Source organism: Mobula birostris, chromosome 17, assembly GCF_030028105.1.
Source record: "Mobula birostris isolate sMobBir1 chromosome 17, sMobBir1.hap1, whole genome shotgun sequence".
NCBI classification, from domain to species: domain Eukaryota; kingdom Metazoa; phylum Chordata; class Chondrichthyes; order Myliobatiformes; family Myliobatidae; genus Mobula; species Mobula birostris.
This window is the reverse complement of record NC_092386.1, coordinates 37,260,715-37,277,497: the sequence shown is the minus strand read 5'-3', so window position 1 is coordinate 37,277,497 and position 16,783 is coordinate 37,260,715. Positions and strand designations below refer to the sequence as shown.

At 37.9% G+C, this 16,783-nt stretch overlaps 1 protein-coding gene across 3 annotated transcripts in view; it reads right to left on the bottom strand.

Moving 5' to 3' along the window:
- pcsk5b (proprotein convertase subtilisin/kexin type 5b) overlaps positions 1 to 16,783 on the bottom strand; it is a 328,288-nt gene that overhangs the window by 115,334 nt on the left and 196,171 nt on the right. The window contains exons 20-21 of one of the 3 annotated variants that reach the window (XM_072281531.1): positions 16,171 to 16,286; positions 8,700 to 11,967 (exon numbers count right to left, since the gene is read on the bottom strand). In XM_072281531.1, the coding sequence (XP_072137632.1) occupies positions 11,852 to 11,967; positions 16,171 to 16,286 (232 nt within the window). In that variant the 3' untranslated portion in view covers positions 8,700 to 11,851. Of the gene's footprint in view, positions 1 to 8,699; positions 11,968 to 16,170; positions 16,287 to 16,783 lie in introns of those variants that run through there. The other 2 variants (XM_072281532.1, XM_072281530.1) reach the window with 2 other exon arrangements.

Sequence of the window (16,783 nt, the reverse complement as noted above, 5' to 3'; positions counted from 1 at the left end):
TTTAAAAAGAAACAGAACTGAGGCACAAAGATTCAGATAATGCAATAGGTACAGCAACTGAAACTAAAAGATCCAGGTTTCTGCTTACTGACATCACCCTGTGAAGTGTCATTCATTACTAGGAAAAATCAATGATCTTTTCATGTATTCAATTGATTTTCAAAGTAATTGAGAACTGAAAATATCACTTCAAATTGGAAAAGTAGTAAATTAGAATAGCCTTTACGAATTTCAAGGCGTTAGTTTTATGGGATCACTGACATTCTGTAACTGCAATAGTATCAAGCAATTAGCTATTTTAAAGATTATCAAGTCCTGAACACTCATACAAGACAAAATAAGAATCCGGTAGTCAAAGTGAAATATTAAAATCTAGATTATGAAATATTCTAAAATGACAATACACGTACACGAACTATTTAATGATTCAGATATAGCGCAGTGCAGGCCCTTTCAGCCCTTTGATCTGCACTGCCCAGCCATCCTGCAATTTAAACTTAGTCTAATCACAGGACCACTTACAATGGTCCTACCAACCTACCAACTGGCACGTCTTTGGACTATGGGAGGAAACAGGATCACCCGGAGGAAACCCACGCAATCATGGGGAGAATGTACAAACTCCTCACAGGAAGTTGCAGGAATTGAACCCCAGTCCCCTGTACTGTAAAACGTTGTGCTAACCACTACCATGCCACCCAGTTAGTTGGATTGGAGTCATTTATTTGGCTCCAAGCACTGGAATTAGCATTTCCCAGAGACGAGCTGTGTCCAATCAACAGAACAGCACACAACTTTTGGAATTGAGTGGTTTTAAATTCCTCACTGGAACTACAATACTTTGAAAACATCAACAACTGTCAAAACAATTAACAAGTACAAGAGTCCAACTCCTAGTGGGAAAAAAAAATGAACTGAGCTAAACAATAGCTAATCTGTGAGAGTGTAAAGTAGTTAAAAAAAAAAACACTGGACTTTACAATCATTGACAAACATTATAGTTTTGATCTCAAAGTTTCCCCCAACAATGATAATCTCTGTAGTATGGACCACTGTACCTGAATTTGGTCGTGTCCAAGCATCACAAGGATTTTCTCATATATAGCCAAAAACTAAAACACAACTTTTTCAAAAAAACTAATAGCTTTCACTTTTTTTTTAAAAAAATACAGAGCACTACGTGAAATTGAAATCTACATAAAGCCACGTGGAATCTAAATCAAAAAATTCAAAATTTTAATATTATTCATTGAATTATTGGAGAGAAATATAATTTATAGATGCACAAATTATTTCTTTTCTCTTCAGTGCATCGTAATTATTGCTTAAGATGCCACACGAGAAACATGCATAATTTTCTTTGTTCCAGATTTTGGAACCTGGAGCTACGAACTGCTGGGAGAACCCAGCAGGTCAAGCAGCACCTGTGGAGATGAGAGAAATTGTTAATATTTAGGGCAGAATCTCAGCATCAGGGCCAAGGGTTGTTGAATTAGATTGTGTAATTGTTACTCTCTTATAGTTTGAATTTCTTATATCTGCTTGAATTTTAATATTCACCTACGTATTTACAATTGCTCAGTGTACCTCCTAGTGGTTACAGTTTTGTATTATTCAAGAAGCTTCTTGGGTGTCACATTACTTGATTAGGGGCCAACAGATTGGTTAACTCCTAACTACAAATTTGAATGGAATGTCTTATCTATAGTATAAGAACAGAGCATGTTGGCTTGCCATCTTTTCTTTCCTGCCATTGCTACTCTCTATTTACAATTCCTTTGTTTTCTTAGTGCTTAATAACATGATTGTGAAGCAAGTTTTATATCTAATTCTTGACTCCTGAAAGAGCCTCAGATCAAAAACAGGGGAATTCAACAGGGAGGAGGAGGAGGAAGTGATGAGACAAGGACCCAGTGGGTGAGTAATGGACTGGTGGAAGGCTGAAGAATGATGGGAAGGATGAGTTGGTGAGTGGATTGGGAACTGGAGTGGAACTGGTGGTCATGCAGCTGGGTAATACAGGCAGAGATGGTGCTTGGTGTGGCAATGGAACAGTGAAGGTGAAGACAACAGGTGGATAAGCAGAAACACAAAGGCTACAAGTGCTGGTAAGTAAGAAAGATTGCAATGGAAACCATTATGGGAGAAGTGAAGGGCAGATGAACTTGAAACAGATGGAAGAGGGAGGAGCTGGTAGGTAGGTTGATAGAATTAGAAGAGGGAAGCGGGAGAAATTGGGCCATGTGGGGATAAAGTGTTGTTTCTCTGGTTTGAATTTGGTGCTCCTGACATGTCATCCTCCATACTGGCAAGACCAAACACAGACCAAGTGATTAACTTGCAGAACACTTCTACTCTACCCACAGTGGACATCTTGAGCTTGGATTGCAAGCCTATTCAATTCCCCTTCCTGCTACCACACAGACGTAACCATCCTCAGCCTTCTCTTCTGCCAGGTTGAGACCCAGTGCAATTTCAACAACTTCATATTCCACCTCTCTATGAACACTCAGTTTTCAAATAACGTTCACCTACCTCTATCTTTTCCTTATTCCAATCCTCTAGTTCTCACATTTCTACCCCCTTCCCACATCATACCCCTCCAACTACCCCATCACTGATTTAGTCCCCTTCCCCCTCCCAAATCCATTCACCTACTGCCCACATATTCAACTCAATGGCTCCTCTGCCCCTCCATCTGACTCTGGGTTCACCTGCTGTTCACATCAACCTTAATGATTCCAGTTACCACTTTCCTAATAAAATTCCAGGATTGATAGCCATGGTGTTTCTATTTCTCACCATACTAGTTGTCCCCACCTTCAACTTCCTCTCCCTACTCAACCAACTCTATTCCTACTCAGACCACGAGACATCAGAGCAGAATTAGGCCATTTGGCTTGCCATTCAGTCACAGCTGATGTTTTTCTCCCCTCCTCAGCCCCACTCCCCTGCCTTCTCCCCGTAACCTTTGATGCCATAGCCAATCAAGAACCTATCAACCTCCACTTCAAATACACCCAACGACCTGGCCTCTGCAGCTGCCTGTGGTCACAAATTCACCACAGTCTGGCTAAAGAAATTTCTCCGCATCTCTGTTTTAAATGGACGCCCCTCTATCCTGAGGCTGTACCCTCTTGTCCTAGACTCCTCCCACCATGGAAACACCCTTTCCACATCTACTCTGTCTAGGCCTTTCAACATTTGAAAGGTTTCAATGAGATCCCCCCCCACCCCCCCCACCTTCATCCTTCTGAATTCCAGTGAATACAGACTTACAGCCATCAAACATTCCTCATTTGGTAACCCTTTCATGTTGGAATCATCCTTTTTTTTTTAAAAAATATAATTTTTATTGAGTTTTCAAAAAGAATACATGAAAAGATAAAATCTACCCTCCCCCCCCCCATATATATAGTCCTACCTAAAAAGAAAAGAGAGAAAAAAGAAAAGAACCACCTGGATGTTGGAAGGTTTCCACATGCTCCATGGGATTCAAAATAAATTTGGTATAATTATTCGTTACTTTCCCCAAGGGACCAAGGTCTTTATCGGAGCACTTAAATATGCCATCCTATCTTTTGTAAATAAGGGCGCCAAATATTCAAAAATGTTACATATTTATCTCTTAAATTATAAGTAATTTTTTCGAGTGGAATAGAACTAGCTATTTCATTATTCCAACGATCCATACTTAAATACGAATCAGATTTCCAAGTAACTGCTATAGTCTTCTTAGCTACTGCCAATGCAATTTTTATAAATTCTTTCTGATATTTATTCAATTTAAGTTTCGGTTTTATCCCTTCAATATCACCTAATAGAAATAATACAGGGTTATGTGGAAGTTGAGTTCCAGTAATTTGTTCCAATAAGACTCTTAAATTTATCCAAAAGGGTTGAATTTTAAAACAAGACCAAGTAGAATGTAAAAAAGTACCAATTTCTTGATTACACCGAAAGCATTTATCGGATAGATTTGAATTTGATCTATTTATTTTTTGTGGTGTAATATATAATTGGTGTAAAAAATTATATTGTACTAATCTAAGTCAAACATTTATTGTATTTGTCATACTGTCAAGACAGAGTCTTGACCAATTTGTTTCATCAATATTAATATTCAAATCTATTTCCCATTTTTGCTTTGACTTATGGGTTCCTTGTTTAATTGTCTGTTCTTGAATCAAATTATACATACAAGAAATAATTTTTTTAATTTTCCCTTTTTGAATTAAAATTTCAATTTCATTAGGTTTTGGCAAAAACATTGTTTGACCCAGCTTACCTTTTAAGTAAGCCCTTAATTGAAAGTAACAAAAGAAAGTATTATTAGATATTTTATATTTATCCTTTAATTGTTCAAATGACATCAATATACCTCGTTCAAAACAATCTCCTATAAATTTAATCCCTTTTTGGTACCAATTATATAAAAGTTGATTGTCCGTTGTAAAAGGAATAAGTCTGTTTTGAAACAAAGGTCTCCTTGCTAATAGAGATTTCTGTGTTTCATTATCATCATTTATCTTATTCCATAAATCAATCAAATGTGTTAATATAGGAGATTCTTTCTTTTCCCGTATCCATTTAGATTCCCATTTATATATAAAATCTTCAGGTCTATTTTCTCCTATCTTATCTAGTTCTATTTTAATCCATGCTGGTTTTTGATCATCAAAGAAAGATGCAATAAATCTAAGTTGATTTGCTTTATAATAGTTTTTAAAGTTTGGAAGTTGTAACCCTCCTAACCTAAATTTACATGTCAATTTTTCCAATGATGTTCTTGACATTTTACCTTTCCAAAGAAATTTTCTCACACATTTATTTAACTCTTGAAAAAATTTCTGTGGCAATTGTATTGGTAATGTTTGAAACAAATACTGTAATCTAGGAAATATATTCATTTTTACAACATTGACTCTACCTACTAATGTTATTGGTAGTATCATCCATTTGTCAAAATCTTCTTGAATTTTTTTCAACAGCGGTAAATAATTAAATTTATATAAATTCTTTACATCATTATCAAGTCTTATACCTAAATACTTTATACCATTTACCGGCCATCTAAATTGGGTTACTAATCGACATTGACTATAGTCTCCTTTAGTAAGAGGTAAAATTTCACTTTTATCCCAATTTATTTTGTAACCTGATATCTTCCCATATTCATCCAATCTAGAAGATAGTTTATGTAACGAATGTTGTAGGTTTGTTAAATAGATCAAAACATCATCGGCAACATGCTGGAATCATCCTTGTGAACCTCCTCTGAGCTCGCTCCAATGCCAGCACATCTTTTCATAGATAAGGAGCTCAAAACTGTTCACAATACTCAAGGTGAGACCTCACCAAGTGTCTTATAAAGCCTCAGCATCACATCCCTGCTGTTATATTCTAGACCTCTGAAATGAATGCCAACATTGCATTTGCCTTCCTCACCACCAACTCAACTTGCAAGTCAACCTACAGGATGTTCTGCACAAGGACTCCCAAGTCCCTTTGCATCTAAGATTTTTTGGATTTTCTCCCCGTTTAGAAAATAGCCTGCACATTCATTTCTTCTACCGATTCATGACCATGCATTTTCCATCATTGTATTTAATTTGCCTCTTTCTTGCCAATTCTCCTAATTTAAGTCCTTCTGTAGCCTTCCTGTTTCCTCAACACCACCTGCTCCTCCAGCAATATTCCTATCACCCACAAACTGGCAACAAAGCCATCTATTTCATCATCTAAATCACTGATATACAGCATAAAAAAGAATTTCTATTTATCATCCACATGCCTGCCTCCCAGCTCCACCCCTCCCCTTTCCCCTACCTGCCTCAATCTGCCTGTCATCTTCACCTCTCCCTGTTCTCATCATGCATTACCCTTCTTCCTGTCTTCCCCATACAGGCCGTCTGTGTTTTCTATCCTTAATCCTGATATATGGTTCACCCCCCCCCCCACCAACAGATGCTGTCTGATCTACTGTGTTCCTCCAGCAGATTGCATAAAAGTGCAAGATGTTCTGGAGGTGTGGCTATTTACATCTTCAACAAGAGATTTTATAGATCAACGCACACACACACACACACACACACACAATGTTGGGAGGAACTCAGCAGGTCATGTAGTATCTATGGAAAAGAACAGACAGATGACATTTTGGGCCAAGATCCTTTTTCAGGACTGAGAAGGAAGGGGAAGATGCCAGAATAAAAAGGTGAGGGGGGAGGGAGGGAGGGTGAGGAAGAGGAAAGAGGTTGTAAATCTTGAGCAATTCACACAAAGTGCTGGAGAAATTCAGCAGGTTAGGCTGTTGTAGAGGGAATCAATACTGGTCATTTCAGACCAAGACTGTACATCAGGATTGTTCATCTATCTTATTATCTTAAATTATCATACACTTTTTTTTAATCAGCTGAAGAATATACTGAAGACTTTGAAACATTGCATCTGATAGAACAGCTTCTTGATTTCTACTTTTAACTTCAAATGCGTGCACTAGAAACTGCTGTCACCCTCACAATGTCACAAGAGTTAGAGTCAATAGCTTTGTTAACTTGACAGACATAAATTCCAAGATGCTAAGTGAAAAGAAATAAAAAAAACTTTAGGCTGTTGAAAATGTTCATACTTTTTAAAAATCTGCATCATGAGCTCACTAATTAGCAGTTTTCCTAAAAATATTAAACATTATTTACAGTTATGTACTATACTTGCCTTCAACATAAATATGCATTATATCGCATTAAGTTAAATTATTACAGTTCACTCTGGATAACTTAGTGATACAGCAATGGAAGCTGTGAGTAACAGTTCAAGAAAATGGTTCCCCTTCTTGAAATTATCCTCCATTATCATTCTTGTCTCAATTCCTCATTTTATCTGATAATCTTGTAGTTGACAGCTTTTAGAAAAATAGACAAACCAATTATTTTGATGCAAACAACAGGAATTCTGCAGATGCTGGAAATTCAAGCAACACACATCAAAGTTGCTGGTGAACGCAGCAGGCCAGGCAGCATCTGTAGGAAGAGGTGCAGTCGACGTTTCAGGCCGAGACCCTTCGTCAGGACTAACTGAAGGAAGAGTGAGTAAGGGATTTTAATTCCACATCCCATTCCCATTCTGACATGTCCATCCACGGCCTCCTCTACTGTAAAGATGAAGCCACACTCAGGTTGGAGGAACAACACCTTATATTCCGTCTGGGTAGCCTCCAACCAGATGGCATGAACATTGACTTCTCCAACTTCCGCTAGGCCCCACCTCCCCCTTGTACCCCATCTGTTACTTATTTTTATGCACACATTCTTTCTCTCACTCTCCTTTTTCTCCCTCTGTCCCTCTGAATATACCTCTTGCCCATCCTCTGGGTCCCCCCCCACCTTGTCTTTCTTCCCGGACCTCCTGTCCCATGATCCTCTCGTATCCCCTTTTGCCTATCACCTGTCCAGCTCTTGGCTCCATCCCTCCCCCTCCTGTCTTCTCCTATCATTTTGGATCTCCCCCTCCAACTTTCAAATCCCTTACTCACTCTTCCTTCAGTTAGTCCTGACGAAGGGTCTCGGCCTGAAACGTCGACTGCACCTCTTCCTACAGATGCTACCTGCCCTGCTGCGTTCACCAGCAACTTTGATGTGTGTTGCTGCAATTATTTTGATCGTTCTTTTGTAATACAAATTTTCTAACAAAGGTTTTAGTGATACCTCAGTTGTGACAACTTGTAAATTTGCAGCAACTTTATTAATTTTACAATTAACATTGACTCATTGTTCAAATTTTATTTTATATTTCACAGTAGCAGTGAAAACGTAATACATGGAATAAGGCTAGCTTTAAATTTTCTAAGGATCTATAATTCTTGACAGCCTAGATCAAAAGTGCATAATGTTTGACAACTTAACCCTATAAATCAAAGAACCATAGACATTAATGGCACTGGTAGCCTAGATGCTAGTTGGCACAAACAGAGACAGCACTAAAACACAGTAAGAAAATAAAATTGCTCTCCTAGTTAATTTCCATACAGAATTCTACAATTGCTTGATACTCCCTGCCTAGCTACAGTTAATCCCAACTTTGAAATGGAGAGAACACATACAAAAAAGGGAATTTTTTTTTTGAAAATGTTTATATCAGCAACAAGCAGATCAGGGTGGATATCACTTTAACTGTTCATGCTCCTGATTATCACTCTAGACTCAAGCATCATAGTATGCAAGTTATTAAGAACAATAATATTGTTTTATCTTGCTGAAACTTCCAGTAACATAGATACAAATTAATTAAATGGCAAATATACTTACACTCAGTTTATTCAATTTTCTTCCCTGTTTCTTGGAAACGTTGATTAAACTAATATAAATTTGGTGAGTAAAAATGGGAGTTATACTCTATCTATCCAGTGACAGCTGTGAAATTGCTGATAATAGAACGCTGTGTGTATTTTGACCTGGACTTTTCAATCTGCATCATTGCCTCAATAATTAGCAAATAATTTACAGAAGTGGCAACTTTGTTTTAAATAAAACACTGACACAACTCATCCTTAGCATTACATTTTACATTTGGAGCCTTAGGAAGCATTTAATATATCCTCAAAAAGTGATGAAAAGTCGGTTCTGCTTCCTCAACAAACTAAAAAGCATTGACTTCTGAATAATGTCACAAGCATACAATATTCGTATATAAAACACTTCTTAAACTTTATTGAACTGATTTTAATGCTGCTTTCATTTTACAGTTAAAGCTATCAAACTACATAAATTTAAAACATAGAAAGCTCTTGCATACAGTGATATTCTAAACAAGACTTTTAACAAGATTCTTCTGAGACTGAAATATGAAATTAAGGTTAATTTAATAGCAAAAATAAAATATGGAATTAAACTGATTTTGGCCATTATCCAATACAACAGTACTACAATATTTTACACATCATGACTGGGCATTTTACACATGTACAGTAACCATCAGTAAATGCGATCTTCAATTCAATGACATTAATACTAAAGCTAAATGTAAACCGGACTATCATCCGTTTTATAATATTAGTGTTATTTGTTTTTGCTAGTAGTTGACAAAATATCTTTACAATCCATATCCATTATTATGAATACGTAGTGTACTTGCTTAAACAAATTAGACTTGTAATTATAACTTTTAAAAAATCATAAGACCAAGGCAGTATTTTAAAATATTTTGGCTAATGGACATAACAGATTAATGATAAAAATATTGGCGATAGAGTCTCTAAGCTTTAAAAAAATGGTCATCATGAATTAAATCAGTTCACAAAATCACCAGGAAAAAAGGAAAGTCCCTTTTAATCCTTTGCTGATGACCAGTAGCTCAGTGCAACATGGGAATGTGCTTGCTCTGCATTTGTTGTAAAAGATTACTAGGAATGAATTGTGATGAAACAAGGGCCCAATTAAATGGTTATCCTATATACCAAGTATAGCGGGAGAGTTTTTGGGGGGGGGGGAGGGAGAGAAGAGGGGTTTCAGAACCAGTGGCTAGGGGGCAGATTACTACAAAAAAAAAAAACTGGGTCCTAGCCAACTCAAAGATTTTTGTTGGATGTGGTGCATGTCTAAAGAGATCATAATCAAATTAAGAAACAGATTGAGCCCAATTTCAAAAATCACTGCAGATATCAGCGCAGATAATTAGAAAACATTTAGTGCAATGAAATGGGAAAACTACCTCTAATCAAATTCAAAAATAAGCACCATTAGTGTGGGAGGAGACAATGCAGAGCACAGACAGGTGCAAGGTTGCTTTCCAAATTCATTGCAGTTTTAATTCTTTATTCTTGCTATAAACCAAAATTTCAAAAGGTAGTTCGAATTAAAGTAGAAAAAAAATCATAAATTGATCAGTTTCTACACATCTGTTGCTGAAGAGGTCTCCATGCTCACAGCGTAAGAAATGGTGGCCTGCTGTGTCATCTTAATTATCCAGTACATCACAAATTCTCCACAACACAACTCCTTTAAAATTAAAGGAGATTTTCCTGCATCACTGCTGCAATTAGGTTTAGGTCGTATTTGGAAGAGGGTGGCAGGGAGACTGCTGTGAGGTAGTGCCTGACTTCATTTAGAACCAACCAATTACATCTATTTCGATTTGAAGCACATGCCCTCATTACTGGGCTTACTTTCCTCATCCCACGAAAAAGGGATTTAGACCACTGAAAATGAGCTGCAGCTAAAGCATGCAAGTGTCAGTACGTACTCCAAGCATTGTTAGTGCAACAAATAATGTTGTGTGTTAACTTCAGTTAGTCTATTTTTATAGTCCAAACCTGAAATGAAGCACACAAGCACCAGCAGCAACATGCGAGTTTGGAATTTAAATTAGTCAAAGCTGAAAGAGCCACACATTTACGCAGTGCACCTGAGAACCTGAAATTCTTTTCATCTGAACTGACATGTTTGATAAGCTTTTCTCTCTGCATCAGTAAACCATGTAAATAACTGAAAGCCTAGCAGCTTATCTTACATGACATCTGGAGGTTGTTAAAGAGCTTGAAATGAACAATCACTCTGGATGTGAAGGACGAGTGACAGGATTGTACCAGAATAGAAAGGTAATGGTCAGACTTGGATAGACAACCTGTATTAGCTTATTCAGATTCAATCCAAATAAATTTTGGTGTCAAGAATAGAACTTGGTATGAATTTTCTTTTGACTTCAATTTGTACACAAATCACAGTTGAACATGGACAGTACAGCCTAATTTGATAATTTAATTTTTTTAAAAAAGGCCTGTGGTAATCTTAACCTATTAAAACATTAAGATCTATAATTCCAGAACAATAAAATCTTCAAGTCACTTTTAAAACAGTAAAAGTGCTAAACATCCCAGAAAAGAGTAAAGTAACTAACAAATGGAAGAGAATTAATAAATGAAGAAATTGATTAGTAGAATAGATATTAATGTGTTTTCTTGCATGCTGGAGGCATTATGAGATGAACATGAAAATTTCTACTCTTCAGACATAAAGTTATGTTTTAATGACTACTTTGGAGAACCAACTCACTGTCAGATGAAGCAAAAGGAAAGATTGCTGAACAAAACTGCTGTCCACTTTGCATCAGCAAAATATTCTACCACAATCATCACCTCTATTGATACAAATGTCAGCAATTTCCACCACTGATACCACCATGATTACCAACATCAAATAAACCAAGGCCATTACTTCAAGCAGTTGTTAATAATGATGACTGAAAGCATAACCATACTGAACTTTATAAGTTATTATTGCAGAAGAGCTTTAGTGAAAGCATGCAGAATAGCAGTTTTAATATTGTTTTTCTGTTGGTTAGAAGCGTATTAGTCTTCGGTACATACCTGTCCATACGTATCTGGAATCATTTAGTGTGTTTTGTGCATCGGGCAAGGTTTAAGCTTCAGTAGGTGCCCATTTTTAAATGTAAACACCCTTTCCATAATCCTGTAAACTACTCAGTATGGTAGAAAACAACCAGTAAAGAAAATAACTTCCTGAAAGCAAACCCTCAATTTATAGTGGGGCAGGGAAGAATTGGTGGGGAGATGGGTCGTAGAAGTCAGATCTCTTTCAAATAGGAAATTTGGCATTACACGCTTTGGTCAAAAAAGTGAAACACTGACAAGTTAGTTATTCCAGATGTCAGACAGCAAACACCTGAAGTGAAAGGTAGGTCTGTTGTAATTGCTTCACCATTATAAGTTCTGTCATACAGTTCACCATCTCCTTGGAGGAGGAGAAAAGGTGGCTTTCTATTCTTTTAATATTAGAAGAATTTACACGTGTGCATACAGGAGCAAAGGGGAGGGGAGAACCATGTAGTTGTCCATTCAACCTTTGAGTGAACATGTTCTGCAACACAATTGTTGAAGCACTTTCCGCTGGCAAAGGCTGTTCTTTTTCACCAGGACGCAGAAGCTTCCCTCGGCCCACGATTCTTCCGTTGCTTTCCAGAGATCAAATTCACAGAGACAGGAGTTTGAAGGTTGAGGAGGTGGAAGCAGAAGGACGAAGTAGATGATTGTCAGACAGGCAGAAGGAGTCAGCCAAGAAGGTGACAGAGCAATTTGTTTTTGTTCACCAGAGGTAATTGCATCCAACAGGAAATAAGTTTTCATGGTTTTCAACAAATGATTTTATTCCATTTTTGAAGGGAGAGAAAAAAAAAGATTAAAGAGGAAGACATTAGAAAACAGCTCCTTAAAATATCATGAAAGTGAATCATAACCACAGACAAAAGATCTGTTTAATCACGTTAAAAGTGGCAAAATAAGAATCTCAGGGTGGGAAAAAAGAGGAGAAACAACCAGCTGAAAAACTTACCTTTGACCTTCGTGATCATGCATACAACCCACTTCAGAAACGGTCGTGCTTGCTCATATACAATAGCTCAACAACTACCAGAGGTAATGAAATGGTTTTTCACATTTATCACAGAAATAAATACTGACCACTTTTCTCAGAAACTGCATAATTTATCTCAGAGGACCCAACACAATCAATTATTTTTCAGACTTGAGGGAAGTGTGCAGTGGCGTGGCCCGGTGTCCAGTACAAACACAGACTTGGAAATAGGAAGGGTATGATTTCCAAATTTTCAGATAGTACACAACTTGGAAGTATATTTAACTCTGAGGAAGGTAGTATTAGACATCAAGAGGATAAAGGCAGGATAGTGGAATGGATAAGCACATGGCTAAATTTAAAATTGGAGAATGCACAGTGCTAAATTTTAGTAAGAAGAACGAGAAAAGGCAAGACAAATGAGAAGCATGGGTGTATAACGGACATAGAAACTCTAAAAATCATTAACAGTGACAAAGATTGAGAAAGTTAGATTATGATTTTGGCTTTATAAAAACAGAAAATGCATAAGGATGATGAAATTATAATGAGCATTGTACCCATTTGTGTCATACATTAGGAAACATGCGAAGGCTGCAGAGACTGCAGGGGATATAGAAACACAGCACAATACAGGCCCTTCAGCCCACAAAGCTGTGCCAAACATTTACTTGCTTCAGAAATGATCTAGATTTACCTATAGCCCTCTATTTTTCCGAGCTCCATGTTCCTGTCCAGGAGTCTCTTATAAGACCCCAACATACCTGCCTCTACCACCGTTGCCAGCAGCCCATTCCACGCACTCACCACTCCCTGCGTAAAAAACTTACCTCTGACATCTCCTCTGTACCTACTTCCAAGCACCTTACAACTGTGCCCTCTCGTATTAGCCATTTCAGCCCTGGCAAAAAGCCTCTGCCTATCCACACGATCAATGCCTCTCATCATCTTATACACCTCTATCAGGACAGCTCTCATCCTCCGTCGCTCCAAGGAAAAAGGCCAAGGTCACTCAACCTATTCTCATAAGGCATGCTCCCCAATCCAGGCAATATCCTTGTAAATCTCCTCTGCACCTTTTTTATGGTTTCCACATCCTTCCTATAGTGAGGAGACCAGAACTGAGCACGGTACTCCAAGTGGGGTCTGACCAGGATCCTATATAGCTGCAACATTACCTCTCAGATCCTAATCTCAATCCCACAATTGAAGGCCAATGCACTGTATGCTTTCTTAACCACAGAGTCAACCTGTGCAGCAGCATTAGTGTCTTATGGACTCTGACCCCAAGATCCCTCTGACCCTCCACACTGCCAAGAGTCTTACCATTAATACTATTTTCTGCCATATTTGACCTACCAAAATGAACCACCTCACACTTATCTGGGTTGAACTCCATCTGCCACTCCTCAGCCCAGTTTTGCATCCTATCAATGCCCCACTTTAACCTCTGATGTTATCCATAACCCCCCCCCCCCAACCTTTGTGTCATCAGCAAATTTACTAACCCATCCCTCCACTTCCTCATCCAGGTCATATTTAAAACGATTCCAGAAATGTGGGGCTTTATTTACTGGAAATCTGTGGAGGTGCTGGCATTGTTTTCTTGAGAGCACAGCAAATATCATAGCAGATTTGAAAATCATCAAGGGTTTGGGTAAATTTGGCAGAGATCACGATCCAGAAAAAAAAAAACAATGGAAGTGATTCACAAATGAACCACAAGTGATGCAATAAACTTATTACTGGGATTAGAAACTGGAGTCAATTTTAGGAGGTATAGGGAGAAGATCAAACCTCAAAATGGTACAAAGGATATGAACAATTAGGTTAAACTTCAGGAAAATACAAAGGGTGGGAATGAAATCAATGGATGTGGTACAGATTTTGTGGTGTGGGAAAACTTGGAACCAAGGAGGCTGCCAGATAGCTACAATGCGGTACTGGGGCATTCGAGGGGTATGGCAATGCTTACCCTGTCAAGGCTACAGATAGTCTACATAGGAGGACAGACAAAATGCATTATAATCAAAGTCATCCATAACTCTCACGAGAGCTTTCTTAGTCAGTGACTGAAAGAAACATGTTTGGGGCATTTCAAACAAGGAAGTCCAAGGAAGATTTATATTAGTTTGGATGGAGATAACATGTTTCAGGAATTATGGAAATAACTGGTTGTTGGCAAATATACAGTTCAAGTTCTTTTAAATCAGTGCAGAGTTGATACAGGTTCAGAATTTGAAGTGAACTGTTAAACTTATGTCTGAATTTTTATTCTAGGAAGGCAGTTTCAATTAACAGCCATTTCATGGGGTTAAGGTCAAAGAGGAAGAAGGTGATCTCAAAATGAACTGGAGGAAGGCATATTGTGATTTGTGGTTCAGGCATATTGGCGGTAAATAGTTAAATATGTTTATCAAGTTCACCAGTTCTTTCCAAACTTTTTTTTATTTAAAAGAATGGTGATGTGGGATGTACTTTTGGGGAATGCCTTAAAGTGGGATGAGGGAATCAAAACAGGGGAAATGTGGTCTGAGAACAGCGGCTGCAGTAGAAGGCAGTGACTGAGGATCAAATATGGCATTTGGGAACTAGAAAGAGAAATCGTAAAGTGGATCAGAACAAGTTTATTTCCCTGAGCCAAACAGAAGGAATTAAGATTAAGATAAGCGTGTGGGTGGAGGAAGGAGATAGCCTTATCTGCCTTTGAGACAATGATTTCCATTGAGCTATGTGAGACTACAGTTCAGGGGGCTGATCATGAACATGTGTTGTGGTTCCATATAGAAGGAACCGCAAAGCAAGAAGGATTAAGAATTTCAGAGCAATTGTACAATCCCCTCCACTTGCCAGTGATACATTTTATATATTTTTTTCTAGCATCAAAATCTTTTTGATTTTATTACAGCTGCCAAGTTACAAAACTATCTCAAGTGTTTGGCCTTCAAATCAGGCAAAGTATGGAAGAACCATTATGCCACTGCTTTCACAGGTATTTAACTCACCATAATTCCCTACAAATATTCCACAATCTCAAAACAGGTCCAAATGTTTGGGTGACATGGAGAAATGATCCAATGCTGCCAATTTACCACACTTGATGAGGTTGAAAGCCTCTCTTCACACCTTGCATTCAGACTCATCCAGAACAACGGCTCATTGGACACTAGAAGGCCGAGCTGAGCTTTCACCTGTGCAGCTTGAGGCAAAGGATAGTTACCCAATCTCAAATGAGAGAGAGAGCTTGGAATTTAGGCATTCCTGCCCTGCGTCCTTCTTAACATACTAGTTAATGCATTTATCCACCACGTTAATTGGCCTTTACTTTTCCTCACACATTTACACGTGTGCCTCTTGTTAAATCAGTACAGTAATCTGAAAGAAAATGAACAGGCTGCTGCTGTTCATTGTTCAGGCTTGCACACAATGATTGGCCTTTGGGCAAGTGACTGGATGACTAGCAGCCTGCACAGAGACAATATGCACATTCAAGCAATGAATGGAGTGGGTGGGAATGCTAATTTGTATGCGAGTGGCGCAAATCAAATTCAAACATCATTATCAAATGCCAAAATCATGCCCTGATAGCTATGTTAACAACACCCTCATTATTAGCTGACACAGGAAGATTGATAGTTAAATAGATGTTCTTTGAAAATAAATGCAAATTTAACTGCAAACTAGGCACCATTCATATTTAAAGATGTTTACAAATAACATTAAACTTTCCTCATTACTTCCAGCTGAAGTGATTTTCTCTACACCCCTCAGGAGTTCAAATGAAAATCAGAACTTGATTACTCACCATCTTTACATACTGTGCCAACCACACAGACTCCCCCCTCAAGGTTATATCCAGTGCGACAGGAGCTACAGTTCCTTTCACCATGACCAATACAAGCTAAACAGGTTGGATCACACCTTAAAAAATAAAAAAAATGTTCTAAAGTTTCAGAAATGGCTTCTTGTGTGCAAATACAAAATAAATGCAAGAAAGAGGATAATAATCTTTTAAAATGTTTTATGTAAAATATAATGTGGAGGTCAAATCACAGTAAAACAATGTTCTAGAGCTACAAAATAAAAATGTCTTGCATCTATCTTTTGAGATCACACACTCAATACTCATGGTGTTGAAGTAGAAATCTACAGGAGTCTGTCTTCAGTACTGCACAATGCTCCTGAATTTCCAGAAATACCCTCAGGGGCTACATTACATCAAAATAGCGTCTACTACTTCCAATTGCTGCAATTTTACTCAGTGTTGCAAACGGTCCTGCTATGTAGCAGGGTGTGAGAGTATTATTGGGAATGCTTGTTCAATTTTGACTTGGCCTTGGCAGTCCTCAGATAAAAACTTTGCTACAAGTTGTTACAAATTGTTAGAACAAATTACCAATAACAAGGTCATGGAAGAT